The sequence below is a fragment of the Miscanthus floridulus genome, chromosome 2, assembly GCF_019320115.1.
Source record: "Miscanthus floridulus cultivar M001 chromosome 2, ASM1932011v1, whole genome shotgun sequence".
NCBI lineage: Eukaryota > Viridiplantae > Streptophyta > Magnoliopsida > Poales > Poaceae > Miscanthus > Miscanthus floridulus.
This window is the reverse complement of record NC_089581.1, coordinates 40,065,224-40,086,442: the sequence shown is the minus strand read 5'-3', so window position 1 is coordinate 40,086,442 and position 21,219 is coordinate 40,065,224. Positions and strand designations below refer to the sequence as shown.

At 48.9% G+C, this 21,219-nt stretch overlaps 2 protein-coding genes and 1 pseudogene across 3 annotated transcripts; all 3 read right to left on the bottom strand.

Moving 5' to 3' along the window:
* Nucleotides 1-402: 402 nt before the first annotated feature.
* Nucleotides 403-5,484, bottom strand: LOC136522402 (uncharacterized). The gene is made up of 3 exons (XM_066516229.1): nt 5,057-5,484; nt 1,054-1,161; nt 403-959 (listed from the first exon to the last, which is right to left on the bottom strand). The coding sequence occupies exons 1-3, from the start codon at nt 5,372-5,374 to the stop codon at nt 651-653; spliced, it is 735 nt and encodes a 244-aa protein (XP_066372326.1). The 5' UTR covers nt 5,375-5,484; the 3' UTR covers nt 403-650.
* Nucleotides 5,485-7,279: 1,795 nt separating this feature from the next.
* Nucleotides 7,280-10,440, bottom strand: LOC136522390 (glycosyltransferase BC10-like). Of its 2 annotated transcripts, none has more exons than XM_066516221.1 (2): nt 9,156-10,440; nt 7,280-7,679 (listed from the first exon to the last, which is right to left on the bottom strand). In XM_066516221.1, exon 1 carries the CDS (start codon nt 10,291-10,293, stop codon nt 9,208-9,210), a length of 1,086 nt encoding a protein of 361 aa, XP_066372318.1. In that variant the 5' UTR covers nt 10,294-10,440; the 3' UTR covers nt 7,280-7,679; nt 9,156-9,207. The 2 variants fall into 2 exon arrangements, with proteins under 2 accessions (XP_066372318.1, XP_066372311.1); XM_066516214.1 differs by lacking the exon at nt 7,280-7,679 and adding an exon at nt 8,180-8,512.
* LOC136536392 (uncharacterized) lies at nt 10,331-11,239 on the bottom strand (annotated as a pseudogene).
* Between the last annotated feature and the right edge of the window lie 9,980 nt (nt 11,240-21,219).

Sequence of the window (21,219 nt, the reverse complement as noted above, 5' to 3'; positions counted from 1 at the left end):
TGCAGGACTTCTTCTATTATAATTCTTATACGAATCCTATGAAATGCCATTTTCCTTGTAAACTTAGAATCTCAGAAGAGCCCCTGTTTGGAACACAGGAATTTTTCTGTACAATTCCTATACCAAACTGGCCCTCAAAGATACCATTTTGTGTTACTAGCAATAACAAGAAAGATAAAAGTTACACTTAGCAAGTCGGGGCAACATTGAAAAAGGACAGGCTGCAAAACCAAGAGGGAATCTGAACCAGCTCAACTGCTGGACGATAGTATGACATTTTCAGAAACCTTGAGCGATCGATGATAGGTACATGCTGTCGGTATCACGAGGACCAAGCAACTCTGCACAGCTCTGCAGCCAGCAATACGACACTTCCTTTGGGTTGGGCCAAACATAGTCATCAGCAGGAAAGCAGCTAGCTCATCACAAAATTAAAGTTAAAGCGCAAGTGGTGATGACAACAAGGGCACTAAAATGACATCAGTAGGCAACGGTACATACGGTAGAGCTCAGACAGGGTTAAAACTGGTCTGGATACAAGCAACCTGGGCGGCAAACCAAAAGAATATTAAGCACAACATCAGGATTCAGAGCGGTCGACAGAAGAGGCGGGAGCAGGAGAGAATAAACAATGGCAGCGCCAGAACAGCCTAGAAGATCTTGTTGAACTGGCCGCTCAGGGTGTCCTTGAGGTTCGAGTAGAGCCCATACAGGGAGTACTGCCTCAGGTTGGAGACTTCGTACCATGAGTTCAGAACCGACTCGTGCTTGTCCGTACCAGAGAAAGCCAGCTGGATGCCGATGCTGCAGTCGACAGGCCCTTGGCTCTTGCAGCTCTGCGTCCTTATGGCACATGTTTGTTTGCCAAGGCAGACAAAGTTTGACTTGCCGGAGCAAGCACCACAGCCATCCTTCTTCCAGTGCAAGTTTTGAAGCCTGCCTTTATTGAACTCAAGTACCTACGGGAGAATCGCCAAGTAGCAATAAGATTCAAAACTTCTTTGTTACATGTTCAGATATGCTGGACATAATAGTGTGTTTATCGATTCATACCAGGGTGAAGCTGGACACTGTAACTGAGGTGTTGGATACAAATATCGGAATAGATCTAGCTGCATACTTCCTACCAGCAAATGCTACCATGAATCCACCAGCTGAAGCCTACAAAATAGCGCATCTTTGATGATATACTGACAATGCCAACACTGGATGCATGCATTTAACCACGAATACAGACAACAAAACAAAGGACACTCAGAGTTCACTCGTGACAACCAAAGCACCATGACAGTAAACTTGATGAGTAGATAGGGTGTGCAATTAGCAATCAAAGATGTAAAGTTCCTCCTCATTTTCATTTCTTTTTTTAGGTCTAAGTAGAGAATGAAACAAATTAACACTCTGAGGCTAAGCAAAGCATTTAAAGATCAGACACAGCTAAGGGGAAATCCTGGAAATTCATTGGTCTTCAGTGTTTAGTGCCACATGTATAACAGTATAATTTATTCATGTTATGTACCGAAATATAATTTCATGTCGTGGAGCCCAGGTTAGCGAAAATGCAAAACAAATCATTGTGACAAATACAAGATAGCTAGGATCAGAAACAGGCAAGATACTAGTGGACCGGTTTTTTATTTCTTAACATTTTACATGAAAGCTTTGAGATTGGCACAAAGGCACTTTCGACATCATATGACATCACAATTTCACAGAATTTAAATTAGAATTATGCACCCAAGCAGATCAGATACTTTGACAGACAGAATTTCTTAATATGGGCTAGGCCAGGTTTGAAGTCCAATCCTAGACTCCTAATATGGCATTGCATAGATCCATGGTTTCCATTAGTTAAAAAAGTTGCAATGATAGATGAAACGTTGTGTCAATGTAGCGCTTTAGCATTCTAGGAAGTCAGAAATTGGATATATTCTTGGCAACTTATAGCACAAAAAAACAGAGTTATTTTCTAATAGGACCAATGTCTCTTACGGATATATGCATGATGACCATGAATAAGAGCAAGATTCGCATTCATTCATTAGGACAAAGTTCTTGGAAAATTCATTAATTCAAATTAAAACAAATGTTCGATATCCAGTAGAAGTCCATAACCTGACGTAGAGAGACGCTATCCTTGAAGCAAAGCTATGATTTTATTTTTCTCCCACTTCATAAAATGGCTCTCGGCAAACATAAAAGCAATGGTGATGCTAACTAGGCAAAAACAAATCAACAGGCTGCCCCCTCAAGTCAACCCTGGCGTGTACACTAACTAGGTCAGGGGGCAATTAGACGATGCAGTTAGGATTGCCATTACCATCTCTTGTGATTTTACTTGATCAGTATTCAGTAAGCAAAATAGCATTAGGCTTAATCTAACAAATATGGAGCTGTGGAATAAAATCTCGCGATGAATCAAATCAACTGAGCAACATCTGTGTAACTTCAAACACAAGCAGATAAAGAAATGCAAAAGAAAGCACCAGAGTATCATGCAAACCCACTCAATCTCCATGTCTCCAGCTAAGGAGAACCAAGAAATGCTAAGCCCAAATATCAACACCAAGGTAACGTTCATCCACCTACTCCCGCATTTCCGTAAGGACTTAGCATCTCCAAGAGTTCATTAAAACAACTCCATACTTCGTTCTTTTAACAAAACGGGGGAAAAACAGCCATCCAACAGTTTTATATTTGAACTCCTAAAGATAAGCACTTGATAAATCTCCCCCTTGACTCCTCAGATGTTCATGTGCTTTCTGAGCTTGATATCAGCACTTTGCGCCAGTTTTTTTCCTCCCAAGCACGGTTTTCTTCTTTTCGCGTGAGAAGATCCCTGGCCACCGCCTGGTCAGCCCCAGGCGGCTGGGCATGGTCTGGCCTGGCTACCGCTGGCCTGACTGCAGCCGGTGGGTGGAGGGTGCAGGGGGCAGAGCCTTTTTTTTTTTTTTTTTTTTGGGGGGGGGGGGGGGGGGGGTCGCCTGCCATTGCTGCATAAACTAATAAACCAGGGGTCGATTCCTAGTTGATTTTTGAGACGGGCCAGTATTTCAGTGCATCCTGGGACTAGCCTAGGCGATTTCCGACGCCTGCCACTGGATGGAGCAATGCATGTAATACAAATTAACATTGTACAGGCGGCAGACTAATAGAAATATTCCATTTCCATTTCAAATACAATGATATACCCATGCCCTTGAATTTGCTTGGAGAAACAGTAGGCCGGCAGCAATCTTGCTGGCTGCGGCTTTCTTGTGTGTGTGTGTGGGGGGGGGGGGGGGGGGGGGGGGGCGCCAAGGAGGCTGCTGGTGCTGGCTGCGGACAGCTGGCTGAGGGGAGGCAGGGAAAGGGCTGGGGGCAGTGCACGAGCTGCAAGGAGCCAAGCAAGAAAAAGATGTAATGCACTCTTTTTTATTATTATTTTTAGCAACCAAATGAAGGGCGGGCCTGGTGCAAGCGGTAGAGTCTTACCGCCTGTGACCAGAAGTTCCCGGGTTCGAGTCGCGGTCTCCTCGCATTGCACAGGCGAGGGTAAGGCTTGCCACTGACACCCTTCCCCAAACCCCGCACAGAGCGGGAGCTCTCTGCACTGGGTACGCCCTATTTTTAGCAACCAAATATTGCACACTATTGGAGAAATTTAGCTTCCTACTCAGTTTAGCCACTTGGTATAATAAATGATTAAGCAAGTGTTCTTTAAGGAGCCTTTGGAGATGCTCTTACAGTGCAAAACTTCCCTGGATCCACCCAACTTACTCCTTAAAATAGCAACTTTGCCCGGTAGGGGATGAATTGTGACCTTTTGTGCTATATTATGGTCACCCCGTCTTAATAGAAACAAATCACCAAGTATGGTTCCTCACGATAAACACGAGGCAACAATGCTTAGAGCCCTGAACACAAAGAAAGTACCAGGATCTTGACAAGCTTAGTGGACCCCCTTTTTGCACAAAAGAGTTGAACTGGCACAAAGGCACTTTAGGACTTATCTGATCTCCCCATCGCGCAGATGATTTGACATACAACTATGAATCCTAGCAAATTAGATGCATCCATAGCCTAGATTCACTATTTTCTTATAATGGGGTAAACTGCGTTGAACTAACAAGCAGACTCCTGATTTGAAATTTAAAAATGTAAAACTATGGAGATTGGAGAGCAAACAGAGATCCTTAAAATACGATCAATTTCTCCAAGGATCTATGCATGCTGAAAATGAATCTCAGGTACAAAAAGTTAAAACACTCATTAAAGCATGTTGTGCTTATATTTTTCTCAACATACCGGTAAAGTGAGTTCTTGAAAGACTAGGAGCAGATAAAGAGTTTCCACCAGATAAAAAAAGTGGGAGCTTGGTTTCAGTTCAATATCACATGTTTCTTCGTTATTTCAGGGTTTCCCTCTTTTACCTAGTTGTCACTTTTCTTGTCATTTGTTGTTTTATAATACGAGTCGCTTGCTTTGGACATCATTGTACAGGACTTCCTGAAATAAATTATTTCTTACTACTTAATGAATGGCAGTGTCTGCCATTTTATGCCAACAAGATCTTAAACAAATTCAAATCACAATTTACAGACGACACTAAGCATATTGAGATGGTGCAATTCATTGGATACCTGTAAGATCAGGAATTCAGGACCACACACTATGATATTTACAAGTTACATCAAACAATGCACACTCTCCCAACTACATAAAACTAATCCTTTGATCCTATTGGCCATTCACTACTACTGGAGTCGTGGATCAATATTTTGCATTGAATCAAATCACTGAGCAGCAACTCTGTTCATCCAAAGGTCGATTAAGCAGATGAACAATTTCTACAGAAAGCACCAGGATCATGCTAAACAGCCCTACTTCCTCTTAGAACAACAAATAAATGCTAATCAACCCTACCTCCGGCGTGCCAACCGACCTCCACCTACTTCCACATTTCCACAAGCACGCAGAATGCAAGCTCCGCCGGAATTCGGATCCGCCCCAAACTTATTGACTCCAAACAAGAAATCAGAAACTCAAAGCAAACAAGAAGGCCAGGATCGCTTACTGGGTTGAATCCGGTGGTGGTGTTGATAGTGAGGAGGGAAATCTCGTCGACCTTGGGGCGGAAGAGGGCGAGCTGCCCGGAGGCAGCGAGGTTGAGGCGGCGGTCGCAGGGGGAGAGCTGTGTGTTGCCGGAGAAGAAGGTATTGTATCCCGCAAAGACCACCCCGAAGGTGAAGCCGTCACCGCGCTGGATCCGTGCGTCGCTGCACGGCTCGTAGACGCCGTTCGTGTCCGCCGCCGCCAGCTGCGCGAGGCAGCAGGCGGCTACGGCGAGAGATAGGGCAGCGACCAGCGTACGCGTCGCGTCGGCGGCTGCCATGGCGGTCGGCGGCGAGATTTTGCGGGGCGCTTTGGTGGCAACCGAACCGACCAAGCTGGCTCCAGTAACCACCGCCCTTCGTCAAGAAGAGAGGAGAGAGCTCGTGGGTGACAGCGGTGGAGGGTGGGTGGGGGAGAAAGGTGACTAGGTGAGAGTGGTGGGCCATCACTTTCAGTTGGGTGATGGGCCTTTCAGGGTCTTTGTGGGCCAAAATGAGAAGCCGGTGATTTATGGGCTGGACTTTTCCCTATGTTATCGTACTAGGAAACAGCCCAGAAGCTAGGACTGCCTGTCTCAAGGTTTTAAATAGACAGCTTCCTCCAAAAACTATAAAAAGTTATAGCCAAAGCTAATAGAGATTTTATTTAGTGGTTTTATGATAACATAAATAGTTTTAATCAATTAAGTACAGAAGCATATAGCTATGGAACTTTCATGAACATATATACTCAAAATGTATAAGACTCTAGGGACAATGGGCCCGTTCGGCAGGACTGAAAAACACGGTTCCGGCTGATTGTTGTGAGAGAAAAATACTGTTCTGGTAGGACGTGAACAGTGATTTCGTGAGTGACAGAGCCAGCCAGCCGGCAATCAGCTAGCCGAACGCGCCCAATATGTCTCCAAATCTATTACTTAGCATTCGTTAATCAATCAACATACTTATAGGTATGCTCAACATTAATATTCACTTTACATCCAACAATGAACATTCAATCATCGTTCTAAAGAACACAATTATAGTCATCTAAAATAGATAATGAATATGTTTCTTGGTTAAGATTAGCGGTGCTATGGTGTTAAGTGGAGCTAAAACATTATTGGCTGCAGTAGCGGAACCGATTAGTAATATGGTAACAGTAGAGCCTATAGAAAAACCTATAGCAGTTTTATACCGGACTATCTAGAACCATGGTCTATCTTTACTTTTTTCTATACTTTTCTTTTCCCTAAATATAGATGATGAAGTGCCTGAACGGAAATCCCTTCGTTTTCGAATGTTCACTTTGAATTTAATATTTACAAAAGTATGGTTGAGAATAGTTTTGAAGCATTTAATTAGATCAAATGAAAGCCGTCACGTTAGATTTGTAAAACGTACTCTGACAACAGCTACGGCTGTTTACAGTGTATTTGGAATAGAGCTACTGGTCGTAACAACTGACAGTCGTTGCCTTGGTCACTGTCTTTAGTTGGTGAGCAACAGTGGCAACAAATGGAAAACGGCGACAGTGAATCCCAACTGTGGCAACAACAAATGGAAAACAGCGACAGTGAATCCTCAGCTAACCCACCAACCCTCCGACGTTACAGCGCCCACGCCATGGGTCGAACCTCAGGAGTGATCAAAGTAAATTAGTTATCACTCACGCCCCAACGAGCACTGAAATTAGTTCTCTGAGTTTCCACGATCTTTCCTTGTATCGTAGCTTTATTATGTTTATTAAGGCCCCGTTTAGATACGAAAATTTTTGGCTTTTAGCTACTATAGCACTTTCATTTGTATTTGGTAAAAATTGTCCAATTATGGACTATTTAGGCTTAAAAGATTCGTCTCGCCAATTACAGGCAAACTGTGCAATTAGTTATTCTTTTTACCTACATTTAATGCTCTATGCATGTGTCGCAAGATTTGATGTGACAGAGAATCTTGAAAAATTTTGGATTTTAGATGGGATCTAAACAGGCCCTAAATAGATCCAAACGACTCCTTAGGGTAGTATCGATAGATTCCTGTCCTGTGCCTTCTTTTTATTAAAATCTCGAAATGTCAACGTTGATATGCTGAAGAATGTAGCAGATCAGAGAAGGTGCAGGACATTAGAAAATTGCTGATTGCAGCATAAAAACAGAATGATTTCCAGCAGCGAATGTCCTGTTATAGTTTGGTGATTTCCTGAGAATATTACTGTAAACCAGGCTAGCTGACAACATCAACCATTCTCAAGAAAAAGAAATATTAGATTTTTTTAGAAAAAAAAGAGAAACCAGAACACTAAAAGTGGAAACTGCTGAAACTGAATCGAGAGCAAAGAGGAAACCACCCCATCCTGAAGAATAGCTTGGTGGTTCTGACACGCCGCCTTCCTCCCCTCTGCTCTTCGTTCATACATCACATATTTCCTCACAGTTTTGCAAGCAAATATACCAAAAATTGCAAGGTGCTAGTGCTAATGCTACGAGATGTCGACCGAGAACAGCCCATTGGTTCCGACAGGATACAGGCACTACACATCTGTGTGACTGTGTCCATCTGTGACAGAAATTTTACATGCTTTCCCGGTGTAGTCCATTGGCAATAGCCCTGCCCAATATAACATCACAGCCAGAAAAACATGTCATATCCCTTTCTTGTTTTAAACACAAACAAGACATGTCCATCAATAGTACAACTCTGGGAGTGGAGCAGATATAAAACATGTCCCTTTGAATCAATAAGAGCATGCCAATAGCTATTAGTATAATGTTTGTAGTGGGCAGATGCAGGACATACGAGAATAGCAGTGAAACCGCTGACCTAACAAGTGCGGCCACTGGCATAAAAAATGTCGATAAGAATAGGTCCCAACTTTGGCCATATTAGGGTTTAAGGTTGTTTCGGTGAATTATTCTGTTCAGTGCAGTTTGGCCCTCCCTTTTCTCTTAACAGACTTTATACAAAAGAATCCTACAGCCAAAGTCAAATATGCTCTTTCATGATAATTAGTTTATAATCACTTCAAGCACCAGAATGGTCTAAGAAGCAAGGCAACAGCACCGTTGCATAGGCTAAACGACCAAAAATAGGGAAGGAGATGGTATATATGCAACTGAACCTACAAATCATCACCGCATGTATTCACAAGAGTGCCTCCATATATACATAGGATGATCACATTAACTGCCCTACTAAAAAAACAGCTGTGTTCAAACACTGTACTCACTAAGCGACAATTCGTAGTCATATCGTACTCTCTCAGCAGCAGCACCCTCTTCCCAGGAAAAAAGAGAGAAGAACTTCAAAAAAAGAAGGGAAGCCAGAAGAGGATATGTTGTTCCTCGAGGAGGCTCTATAAGGCAGAGATGGAACTACTCGGTTGTCCCATCTAACCACAGTGGAAGCGAAAGTAGCATTGCAGTCTAACACTCCTTCGATGCCTGAAACAAGGAGGGGTAGTTCTGATAAAAGCATTGACAGTGTACTACTATGCGTAGGAGAAAATTAGGCAAGTAAAGTTTCAAAAGAATGAAGAGGGGCAAAGGATTTACATGGAAAATGTTCGTTGGACCTAGCAAAGAATGATACAGTGAGACCAGGTTCAGCATGGATAGCATTGTTACATTGATCCAATGAATCGAGCATGACCAGCAAATTGTTCTGGCCAGAATGCAACAGACTCCCACAAGAATTTCTTTCACTACCAACGAAATGACTACCTAAGGAAGCTTGTCTGTGTTTCAACTTTCAAGATTGCTTAATCATTGACCAGCACTAATAAAAAAGGACCATATAGGCCAATGTTTCTATGATAAATGCAGTCGATCTAACAAGAGCAAAAGGCTTGCAGTGCCTAAGAAAACAAACTAATGTAACAAGCATTCAATTGATGACAAAATAACAATCTAATGTAGTATGCCGCTTTATTATGAAAATGTTAAGCATACAGATTACTCAACAACCTAATAATCTCGCATTCCGTGCTATGTACACTCCATTTGGAGACATTTCTCTCAACACAACACCTAAATAGAAGATGATTAATTCTTTCAGAGAGGTCGCAGCAAGCGCATATTTCCATACCTCATTCATTTCGGTGTACAAACTCCGACCATCAAATGGGGGTTGCTTCAGACTAGTCACGTAGGATGACTGAGTCTGCGATCTCCATCAAAGGCTCAAGGCACTCAGGAGAAAACTTGCGGGCGAACATGTAAGAGTGTGTCATATTCGACTTCCTCAGCTCCCTGATCAAGTTCGCCGATACCTCTCCAGGCCCATACATGTGTGGGTGTCCCGCAACTGAACCCGTCCAATTTACCCTTGTTAGGGTATACTTAGTACAACCCTCAGGATCCTGCATATCCAGCAGTGTAGGGAAGTAATGCTCCTCCGGGTAGCATGAATCCCTGCGCTCGATCAGACAGGGCAACTTGAACTTCTTCCAAAGCCGCATATCCCTCACGACCATGATGGCATGCCTTCTCGTGAGCACAAAGAACTGCGACCCAGCACGGAACTGATCATACGGAACCTCCGGGAGCATAACATCGTCACCCCGGGCATAGTACCTGTCATGCAGCAGCTTGGTGTCGTTGTCCATGTTGTCCATTATCTCTATGAAGCTGCGGTGGCGGCTATGAGGGCCAGCATTGTCAGAGAGGAGTGCGTTGTAGAGGGTGGGGAACGGGTGGAGCGGGATGCAGGACTGCGACAGGAGCGCGAAGAACTGGTTGTTGGGGTCGTCAAGGAGCGCGGTGGCGAGAAGGCGTCGCGCGGCGGAGATGAGGGTGGGGGAGGCGCGCTGTGTGGCCTTGGCGGGGACGAAGCGGCCGCGGAAGGATGGCGTGGGCGGCAGCTCGAGGACGGAGTAGGGGTCGGCGTGGACGTAGAGGTTGAATTGGTGGGTGTGGCCGCGGAAGAACTTCTCCCAGAGCGGGGAGAAGACGAGGTCCGAGTTGGTGAGGAAGAGGAAGGCGATCTTGGGCGCCGGGCGGCGGCGGAAAAAGTAGGAGGCCGCGGAGGTGGGGGGCGTGGGAGTGGCCGACGAGGAGGAGAGGATGGCCCGGCGGAAGAGGGCGAGGTCGTCGGACTCGTCGGCGTCCGGGATGGCCGGGAGCGTCTTGGGCGGGAGCAGGCGCGGCGCGAGGAGGAAGACGACCGGGATGGAGAGGAGCAGGAGCAGGGAGAGCAGGAACGGCGAGGCGTACGGCGACGTCATCTCCGGCCAGCGGCTGCCGCGCCTGCGGCCTCTCGGATCAGGATTCGCAGAATGCGCGCAGGCCGCGGCCAATGCAGTGGCGGATCTTGGGTGCGTGGTTTGGTGGTGGTGGTGGGAGGGGGCAGGGATCAGATTTTTCTCCGAGGGGAAAAAAAGCAGGGGGGGGCGATTGAGAGCGATTGATTGATGGGGACAGTCTGCCTCAAATTGGGCACCAGCAAAAGGCCCGGCGAACTGGATCTTGCGATCCGGGGAGTAGTAGCAAGGGCGATTTGAACACGACGCAAGAACAATCGGGAGATTTCTCGCAGCTCAGATAGCCGGAGGAACCGGGCAAGCGATTGCTCCGAAATGGTGGGGGCAATGGGGCGCCGCTAGGCTGGGAACCGACGACACCCCATGCGGGGGCAGGATCTGGTTCGAGATCCGCAAACGGCAGGCCAGGAGGACCCGGGCCGAGAGCGGGGCGCGGGGCAGCCAGGAACAGCGCAGCCGGAGCAGGAAACCCGGCGCGGAACCGGGAATGGCGGATCCGGGACAGAGCGCGCGCGACCGACCTCGCGCGGAGGCGGAGGAGGCTTGCGGGCGGACCCCCTGGAGGCGGGCGTGGTGGGGATTGGGAGACTTTGTGGAGATCTCTGGCGCCCGCGGTGGAGGCGGCGGCGGCAGCCGGAGGAACGGAGGCGGGGGGAGGAGACAGAGTGAGGCGGAGAGGGAGGGACGCGGAGGGGACGCGCGCTCATATCTGCTGCGCCTGCTCGTCGCTCTCACGGGGCGGTGGGCCCCCTTAATTAGGGGGGTGGGGGCGTTGTGATTAACCGTCGACGGCGACGCAAGCGATTACCGGGCGGGGGTGTGGGGGCGGTGACGCGCATACGGAGTAGTCTAGAAGCGTCTTGTTCACCGACACGCACAGTGGGAGTAGAGCTAATCGGGATGCGGACATCCATCCAGTGCAGTCACGTCGCGGCGGCGTGGGATCCAACCGGAGCCAGACGGGTGGAGGCTGACGGATGGGGCCGCGTGTCGGTGGCGTGGGAGCTGCGCGCCCCTTGTCGTCCGATTTTTTTTATTGGACGGCGGTGGCTGCAGGAGCAGGGTGGGTACGTGGCTGCCGCGTCGCACGGACAAGGTGGCGACGCTGACCGGAATGAAACCACAGGACCATACACCCGTAGACGCAGTAGCAGGTAGCGGCCAATCTCAGTACCAGGTGTGGCGTAGCTAGGTAGCTAGCGAGCTGCCATGCGTTTCGCGTGTCTTGGCTCTTTGCACGCTTTTGAATTTGATAACGTATCTCGGTCGGTTTGGAGCTGTTGAGCTAGAATGTACCGCCTGTTGTAGATATGTTGTTTTGGAGTTTCATCTGTATTTATTTAATTATTCAACAGAGTCTCACCTATGCAAATTCTGATGGCATGGTCGCATTTTTTTTAATGACAAAGAATAGATGAGTTTCATCGTACAACTCGGCTTCTAATTTTAGGTGAGTTATGAAGAGGTTAAGTAACAATAAAATGAAACCTTTTTGTATTAGTGATTGTTTTATTTATATTTCATTGCATCTTTGCTATATGGCGCTAGCTCTTAGATATAACATCATGAAATCCTTTACTGGAATGGCCTCGGACTTAGTTTCTCGTGGTTCGGTTGATTGACTTTAGGGTGATTTCTCTCTGAACAAATGAATAGGGTGCTGACTTTTGTCGCTCTGCTTCTACATGATTTACTACTTCTTTTGTTGGTCAACAACACTTAATACCTATTGTGTGTAAGGCTCTAAGGTGCAACAAGTGGCACTACCTGAACTCGTTGCCAGCCACCAATATTTAGGCCCTCTTTAATTTTAAAATTAGATGCTTACTTTTATTAAAAAAAACCTCATAGGTTGGGCCTTTTTTCTTAGAAATACAACAGTAACCAACACTTGTCCATTAAATATAATTACAAAAGTTAATGATCTGAAAAGAACATGAAAGTACCTTTACATGCAGATCTATATAAATACATGGTCTTTTCATCTCTAGCCTACAACATTTTAGAAGTTACTGGCAGCAAAAAAGTGTAAAAACTTTACTAGTCAAAGTAAAATATATGACATACCCCCTCCATTCCAATGTATTGGGTGTGATTGACTTGAGTGCATATTTTGACCGCTAATTTCTCTTATGATATATAATTTATAGCAACAAAAGTTTGATTGTTAGAACGAATTTCTAAATACAAAATCAATGTATAAAATTTTTTGTAGTATAAACTTTTCATGTGAACTAACTATTGGTGAAATATCAAATTTGCAAATAGCTTATGTTTGTATTATTGGCTGACGTGGGTACTACTAGTCTTAAAGACACGGGATGTACATACTTCTATATAGCTAGAGTGACCTAAGCAGGACTATTCCCGTTTGGACAAATAATCCATCTATTCCGGCTCAGTCCAAACACGAGCACGTCATCTTGTTTTATAATGTATTCTTGTACGGTTGTACTTCTTCCGTCTCCATGACCTTACCGTGTACGTACTGGAGCTTCAGTCCATAGATGCGGCGAATGAGATGCTTAAAGCAAAGTCTCACCACAACTCATTTCAAGTTTTATTTGATTTTCGGCCAACCGTGTTTTTTTTTTTTACCTTTTGGCTTTGATCTAGAGCTAATAGTTAGCTGTTAATAATTAGGTTTCTTAAGATATAGACATATTTAGCTAATACTCTAGCTAATCATTAGTTCAATATGCAATTAACAACTATTTTACTAGTTGGATGAAACCAGCTAATAGTAACTAATAGTTAGTTGTTAAATTGGCTATGAGGTATTAGCTAGTTAACTATTAGCATATGATGAATCTAAATATGGCCTCTATATTATATACTATACCAATATAGTTTCGGCCTTTGGAAAGTTGGGTTACTATATTGGTGAGAATTGAAAGGACCTAAGCTCGAAAGACCTAAGCTATTAGCATCTGAGAAAAGACCTAAGCTCGAAAGGCCTCTATATTATATGCTAATAGTTATATTGGTATAACTATATATAACTATTAGCATCTGAGAAAAGACCTAAGCTCGAAAGGCTAAAACTATATTGGTATAGTATATAATATAGAGGCCATATATATATATATTGTCGGGTTCGTAAACCCGGGGTCTTTCGAGGACCGGCTTCCACGTCCGGGCTCGGCCTAGGAAAACAACACATAGTTCATGGACCGGCCCAAAAATCTAAAACACAGCGGGCCGGAAGGGTAGTCCGGTCACCGACCAGAAGGTCTACCCTTAAGAACAAATGCCCGTTCTTCAACTTCTTCGATCCACCTCTCCGACCGGAGCACTCGCTTTAGGCACCAGCCGTCTACAAGCAGTCTCTCCAATCGAAAGGCCTGGCCCAAAACGCTGCTTCCGACTCCGACCCCGCGACCGGGCTCGTGGGAACCCTGCTCACCGCTCTTCTCCGACCGGCGCACTGAGAGCCGACCGGGGCCATCCGACCGGGGACACCCCGCTCGGAAGGAACTAGAAGACGTGCGGAGAAAGGCAAGGCATAGCTCACAAGTCAAAACCACTGTACCAGAGACCATACCCTGCACGAAACAGTGCTCTGCAGCCACCCTGACACAAAGTATTGTAGGGGCCGCTAGAAACTCCCATATGGTAAGCCCCCCGCGTGTCTCTGGACATCGGTCACGGTATGGGCTCCAGGATTTGCTATACCGGGTGAACATAGCATGGCTCCTCACATGCCACTAGGCGTCAAGAAGTATTTTGCAAGTACCGGCGTCATCCTTCCTGAAGAAGATAGTTCGACCTCCCATGCACATCTGACATCCTACAGCGACATCGACAGTATTGGGGGACGTCAACCATTATCCAGTTTTCATCACCATAGGTAGCAAGGCTCAGAAACATCCATACTCTCTCTCTCTCTCTCTCACCTGTAAAGCCATCCCCTTCATCTATAAAAGGGGATGTGCTCCCTCCAAACAAGGGGAGATCGACTTCTTTAAGCTCAGACTCACTAGATCGACATCAAAACTCCCAACCGCAGGACCACTCAGTTCCGACCGCAACCCTTTCGGTCGGAGCCAACCAAACCTCTTGTACACCCCCTCCTTTCTCCTTCTTGTTTGTAACCCCACTACAGACTTCGAGCACCTGGGCTCAGGAATAAAGTCATCGACCGACCTCGACTGGATGTAGGGCACGTTGCCTGAACCAGTATAAATCATGTGTTATTGAGTGCTAGGCCACCTCCGATCACAACGTACAGCAAAACTACAAATATTTACTAGTTGGTCACTTTCTGCACCGACAGTTGGTGCCGTCCGTGGGGAAGACGTTGTACGTTCAACACCCTTTTGATCATCGGATGGTCCTTTTTTCCGCCACCCCCACCGTGGCGGGCTCGGGCGATATGATTCGTTTCGGCTCGCTGGAGTTCCCCGCATTCTCGCCCGCTGGGATGCGGGTTCCACCTGTCTTCGAGCCATCCCAGGCCTTCTGCTTCGGGAGCCTAGACTTCGTCGTCGACCGACTCGGCGTACTCCACCTCGGCGAGGAGGCTCGCGACACGACACCCATCGGAGGGACGTCCACCATCGACTCCGAGACGCGCGACTTCTGTGGCGCGGCATCTGCGCTTCATTCCGAGCAAACTCCTGCTCAAATCCCGCTGTAAGTAATATGCGTACTACTACTCGCTCTTTATTTCCTATCTCTCACCAATCACCCGGAGGGAATGAACCGCCCATGCCACAAACGCCATGTGATCGGTTCCCCTATGGCCTCGTGTCCTCTGCGGACGCATATGCTCGGGGGCTCCGAAGGATGCTGGCACCATCCCCCCTTATGTCTAAGTTCGTGGGAAGGCGGGCTACATTCCTGCCATTTCCCACAAACTCCTAGATGGTGATGGTGAGAGCGACGGTTCTAGCATCGGTGACGTGGCGCCTTGCCACTGTCCATCCCGAGAGTGCGCTATGGCGGACGCTCTGGGACGACTGCCGATGGTCGCGGAGTCTGTGCAAACTCACACCCCTCCGGACCCACGCGCGGGAGCCCTCACGTCTGCGCAAGCACACGCTGAGGAATTACGACAAGGACGGCAGAATCAGCCGCCGCCTGCACCGGTGTCGTTAGTACAGCACGTTGCGCCCCACGCGCCTGGCCCGGCGGGTGGCGCCCGAGGTCACGCTCGCCAGGTTCAGCACAACATCGTGAGCGAGGGGAACGATATCCCACAATTTGCTCGGGCCGGCCAGAACATCATTGCTGCAGCAATGCTTCTCCGCGGTGTTCCTGAGCCCGTCGACCCTCAGGAGCGGGCAGTCTACCACAACCTCCGGGTTCTAGTAGAGGCTGCCGCCGTCCAACAGGCGGAAAGCTCCGCATCTCGACTCTGACCTGTGCCCTCTCTCCCCACTGGGGGATGGGGACGCACCAGCCGGATTGATCCATTCGCTTGGTGTCACAGCCGGCAGGCTCGGCTCGGGGAGCGGCGGCCGCGCCATGGTCCAACCAGGTGCCTGCTCCACACTGATAGCACCAGGATGCTCGTAGCGTCGCTAGCAACCATCATTGGGCCCGACACGGTAACGACGTCCGCCATACGGCAGCAGGCGACACGGACCCTGGCCAAACCATCGAGGGAAGCGGTGAAACGCGCCCCAGGCACGATCACCGGCCAGATGATCGGAGCCCCAGCCCTAAGGGCCCAGGGCCATGGGCCTTCAGCCGGCGCATCCGGAGAGCACCATTTTCGCAGCATTTCCGGCCTCCCACCAACATCACCAAATACACCAGGGAGACAAACCCAGGCATTTGGCTCGAAGACTTCTGGCTCACCTGTCGAGCCAGAGGAGTGGATGATGACTTTTTCATCATCCAATATCTTCCCATTTGCATGGGGGAACATGTTCGGGCATGGCTCGAATTCCTTCCACACAACAGCATCCGCGACTAGGCAGACCTCAAGAGGGTCTTCGTGGGGAATTTCCAGGGGACGTACGTCCACCCGGGAAACTCCTGGGACCTCAAGAGCTGCCAGCAGGAGCCCAATGAATCCCTATGGGATTACATCCGTAGGTTTTCCCAACGTTGTAACTCCCTCCCTGATGTCGTCGACACAGACGTCATCAGCGCCTTCCTCTCCGGGACAAACTGCGAGTCCCTAATCCACAAGCTTGGCTGCCTAAAACCCCGCACCACCCATGATCTGCTCGACGTCGCCACCAACCACGCCTCTAGCGAGGAGGTGGTCAGAGCAGTCTTCAGCGGAGGCCAGGAGAAAGGCAAGCCCAAGCACGTGGATCTAGACGAAGGCCCCTCCACTCAGAGGGGCAAGAAGAACAGGAAGGATCGGCGCCGGTCGGACAACACCACGTTGATCGCCACAGCTGATTGCGCACCCAGGCAGCCCCAATAGGGACTGCCTGACCACTTCAACAAACCATGGATGGTCCGTGCCCCAATCATACCTATCCCGTCAAACACCTCTACAAGGAGTGTGAGCTCCTTAAACGTTTCCTCCAACAGGCCGGCGCGCCAAAGGAGGGGGACGGCAAGGAGCCGACAGTTAGGAGGGGTGGCGCGGCAGGCAAGGATGGGGACGGTTTCCCTAAACCTGAGGAGTGCATCATGATCTTCGGTGGGTCCAACGCCATCTGGTCCAAACGCAAGCATAAGGTATGCTATAGGGAGGCGTGCGCCGCTGAAACAGTCATCCCCTCTTTTCTCAGCTAGTCAGAATCCCCAATCACCTTTGATCAGAGAGACCATCCCTCCTACGTCGCGAGACCAAGACGCTACCCGCTCATCGTTGACCCCATTGTCCGCAAGAAGCGCCTCACCAAGGTGCTAATGGATGGGGGCAGCGGTCTCAATATCCTGTACATCGATACCCTCGATGCCATGTGCATCCCTCGATCGGAGCTCCGCCTAGCGAGCTCCCCCTTCCATGGGGTAATCCCGGGAGCGCAGGCATACCCGCTCGGATAGATCGATCTACCCATCACGTTCGACAGCCGGGCCAACTTCCACTCGGAGGTCCTCACCTTCGAAGTGGTAGACTTTTTGGGGTCCTACCACGCCATCTTGGGACGGCCATGCTACGCAAGATTCATGGCGATCCCCAACTACACCTACCTCAAGCTAAAGATGCTGGGACCAAACGGTGTCATCACAGTGAGTAGCACCTTCTCACATGCCTTTGAGTGTGACTGCGAGCACTACAAGCTCGCCACCACGGTCGTCAACTCATTCGAGCTCCTACAGCTCGGGGAGTCGTCAACCCCAGCAGTCCTAGACTACAACAAACCAACCTCCTCGATGGCCTTCCACCCGCTCGAGGAAACCAAGGCGGTGGGTGTCGACCCCACCAACCCAGCCAAGACGGTGTGAATCGGGACCCAGCTCCCGGCCTAATAGGAATACGAGCTCGTCGACTTCCTACGCGACAATCACGATGTCTTCGCATGGCAGCCTTCTGAAATGCCGGGGATACCACGTGAAGTCGCCGAGCACGCGCTACGCCTTATCCTGGGCTCAAGGCCCGCCAAACAATGCCTGCATCATTTCGACGACGAGAGGCGCAGGGCCATAGGCGAAGAGATCGCCAAGCTCCTGGTGGCTGGATTCATTAGGGAAGTTTTCCACTCCGACTAGCTCGCCAATCCCGTCCTTGTCAAAAAGAAGACCGGGAAGTGGAGAATGTGCGTCGATTACACTGGACTTAATAAAGCATGTTCGAAGGACCACTTTCCTTTACCATGCATAGACCAGATAATTGACTCCACCTCGGGTTGTGAGATCCTCTCCTTTCTGGATGCCTACTCAAGCTATCACCAGATCGCGATAAAAGATTTCGATCAGCTCACAACCTCGTTTATCACCCCATATGGTTTGTACTGCTACATAACCATGCCTTTCGGTCTGAAGAACGCTGGCACCACCTACCAAAGGTGCATGCAGCGATGCTTCGCCGATCAAATCGACCCGTCTAATCAGCCTAACCAGACTGAACGGTTGAAACCAACAATTGTCGTCTATGTTGATGACATAGTGGTCAAAATGGCTTGAGCTTGCGACCTGATCGCAAACTGGGCCGCAACGTTCATGAACCTCCGAAGGTTCAACATCAAGCTAAATCCCGAAAAATGTGTTTTCAGGGTTCTAGGGGAAAGCTGCTTGGATACATCGTATCCGAGCACGGCATTGAAGCCAACCCCAAAAAAATCGCAGCCATCTCCAACATGGGTCCCATATGCAACATGAAAGGCATACAAAGGCTCACCGGCTGCCTGGCCACCCTTAGTCGCTTCATCTCCTGGCTCAGCGAACGGGGGCTGCCACTTTATAAGCTCCTTAAAAAGACAAACACCTTCGTCTAGACCGAGGAAGCCCAGCGGGCTCTCGAAAGCCTCAAAACATCCCTGATGTCAACCCCGATCCTCGTCGCTCCCGAACAGGGAGAACCCCTCCTCCTTTACATCACGGCGAGTACCCACGTGGTGAGTGCCGCCCTGGTCGTTGAAAGGGAGGAACCGGGACGCCAGCTCAAGGTACAGCGACCCATGTACTTCATCAGAGAAGTACTTATCGACCCCAAGGTCCGGTACCCCCAGGTGCAGAAACTCCTATACGTCGTGCTAATGGCCACCAGGAAGCTCCTACACTACTTCACCGACCACGAAGTCACAGTCATTACTTCATACCCACTCGGAGACATCATCCGTAATCGTGACGCCACGAGATGAATCTCTAAGTGGGCCCTTGAACTCATGGGCCATGACATCAGGTATACCCCCCGCACCGCAATTAAGTCTTAGGCTCTCGTAGATTTTGTCACCGAATGGACGGAGGTCCAGCTATCGACCCAGGACGTCTCCCACGAGTACTGGACAATGTACTTCGATGGGTCCGTAATGGCGCCTGGCTCGGGAGCTAGAGTGATTCTGATCTCCCCAGACGGGAGTAGGCTCCGCTACGCCATCCGCCTCCACTTTTTAGCTTCAAACAACGCCGTGGAATACGAGGCCCTTATCAACGGACTACACATCGCCATCGAGCTCGGCGCTACGCGACTCTACGTCCGCGACGACTCGGAACTAGTCGTTGATCAGGTCATGAAGGAGTCCTCCTGCAAAAGCCCCCTCATGACAGCATACTACCAAGAGGTGCGTAGGCTCGAGGACAAATTCCAGGGAATTGAACTGCATCACGTCCCTCGAATGGACAACGACACCGCCGATTTCCTCACAAAACTAGCCGCCAGGCGAGATCCATCCCTGAGCGGAGTCTTCATCAACGATGTCTACGAGCCGTCCGCCCGCATCCTAGAAGGTCCGACCCAGACACACCTCGACGTCCAGCCGGTGCTTGGGGGCTCTGATCCCAGTACCTCTATAATGACGTCACCCGCGGACGTCGCTGTATTGGCACTCGATCAAACCGATTGGCGAGTACCTCTACTCACCTACCTCCTCGAGGAGGTTCTCCCACCTAAAAGAACTGAAGCCCGATGAATCGCTCGACGCGCCAAGACCTTTTTCATGCTCGATAATGAACTCTACAAACAGAGTCCATCAGGAGTGCTCATGAAGTGCGTTCCCGCCAGTTGAGGAAAATAGATCCTCCTCGAGGTCCATTCCGGGATCTGCGGGCATCATGCGGCCCCAAGGTCCCTGGTCGGAAAAACCTTTCGCCAAGGTTTTTACTGGCCCACCGTGCTATGAGATGCAGAGGAGGTCGTCCGCAGGTGCGAAGGATGCCAGTTCTACGCTCGGTAAACCCATTTACCAGCACAAGAGCTCCAAACCATCCCAATCACCTGGCCATTCGTGGTCTGGGGCCTCGACATGGTAGGACCTCTCAAGAAAGGTCCAGGCGGTTTTACTCACCTACTCGTAGCAGTCGACAAGTTTACCAAATGGATAGAGACCAAGCCCATCACCAATCTCCGCTCGGAAGAGGCGGTCAAATTCTTCCTCGGCATCATCTATCGATTCAGCGTTCCTAACTGTATTATCACTGACCACGGGACTAACTTCACCGGGAAGAAGTTTCAAGACTTCAGCAATGGATATGGCATCAGAATCGACTGGGCTTCGGTCAGACATCCACAAACTAACGGTCAGGTCAAACGCGCCAACGGCATGGTCCTCCAAGGACTCAAGCCGCGCATCTTCGACCGACTCAACAAACACGCCGGGCGGTGGGTTGCAGAGGTCCCAGTGATCCTCTAGAGCCTAAGAACGATCCCAAACCGATCTATGGGATTCACACCTTTCTTCCTGGCCTACGGAGTGGAAGCTGTGTTGCCCTCTGACCTCGACCACGGTGCACCGAGAGTAAAAGCTTTCGACCGCGACCGAGCTACGGTAGCTCAACAAGATGCAGTCGACCTGCTCGAAGAGGCCCGCGAGACAACCGTCATCCGCTCTGCTCGCTATCAACAAACCCTTCGCAGGTACCACGAAAGGAAGATCAGAGGAAGGATTCTCGAAGTCGGTGATCTCGTGCTACGAAGGACCCAATCGATGAAGGAAAAACACAAGCTCTCTCAACCCTGGGAGGGACCCTATATGGTAACCGAAGTAGTCCAACCGGGCACCTACCGACTGAAGGACAACAATGGCAATGTTCTCAACAACACTTGGAACATTGAACAACTACGTCGTTTTCCCCTTAGAAATCGGTCTAAACACCTTCGATTAAAGCATGTGCTCCTGTAAGAGCGCCCTCCCCGAACACTTTTGACTCGGGTCGCTCGGGGGCTCCATAAATATACAAATATTGAGTACTACCTCTTTGTTTTGTTTACTGTTGTATGGAGAAATTCCTTCCTACCCTAACGAAGGGATAGTTCATTCCTTTAAATTTACCTTACATAGCTTTGCTTTAAAAATTTCGATTGATTGCACCCCGCCTTTT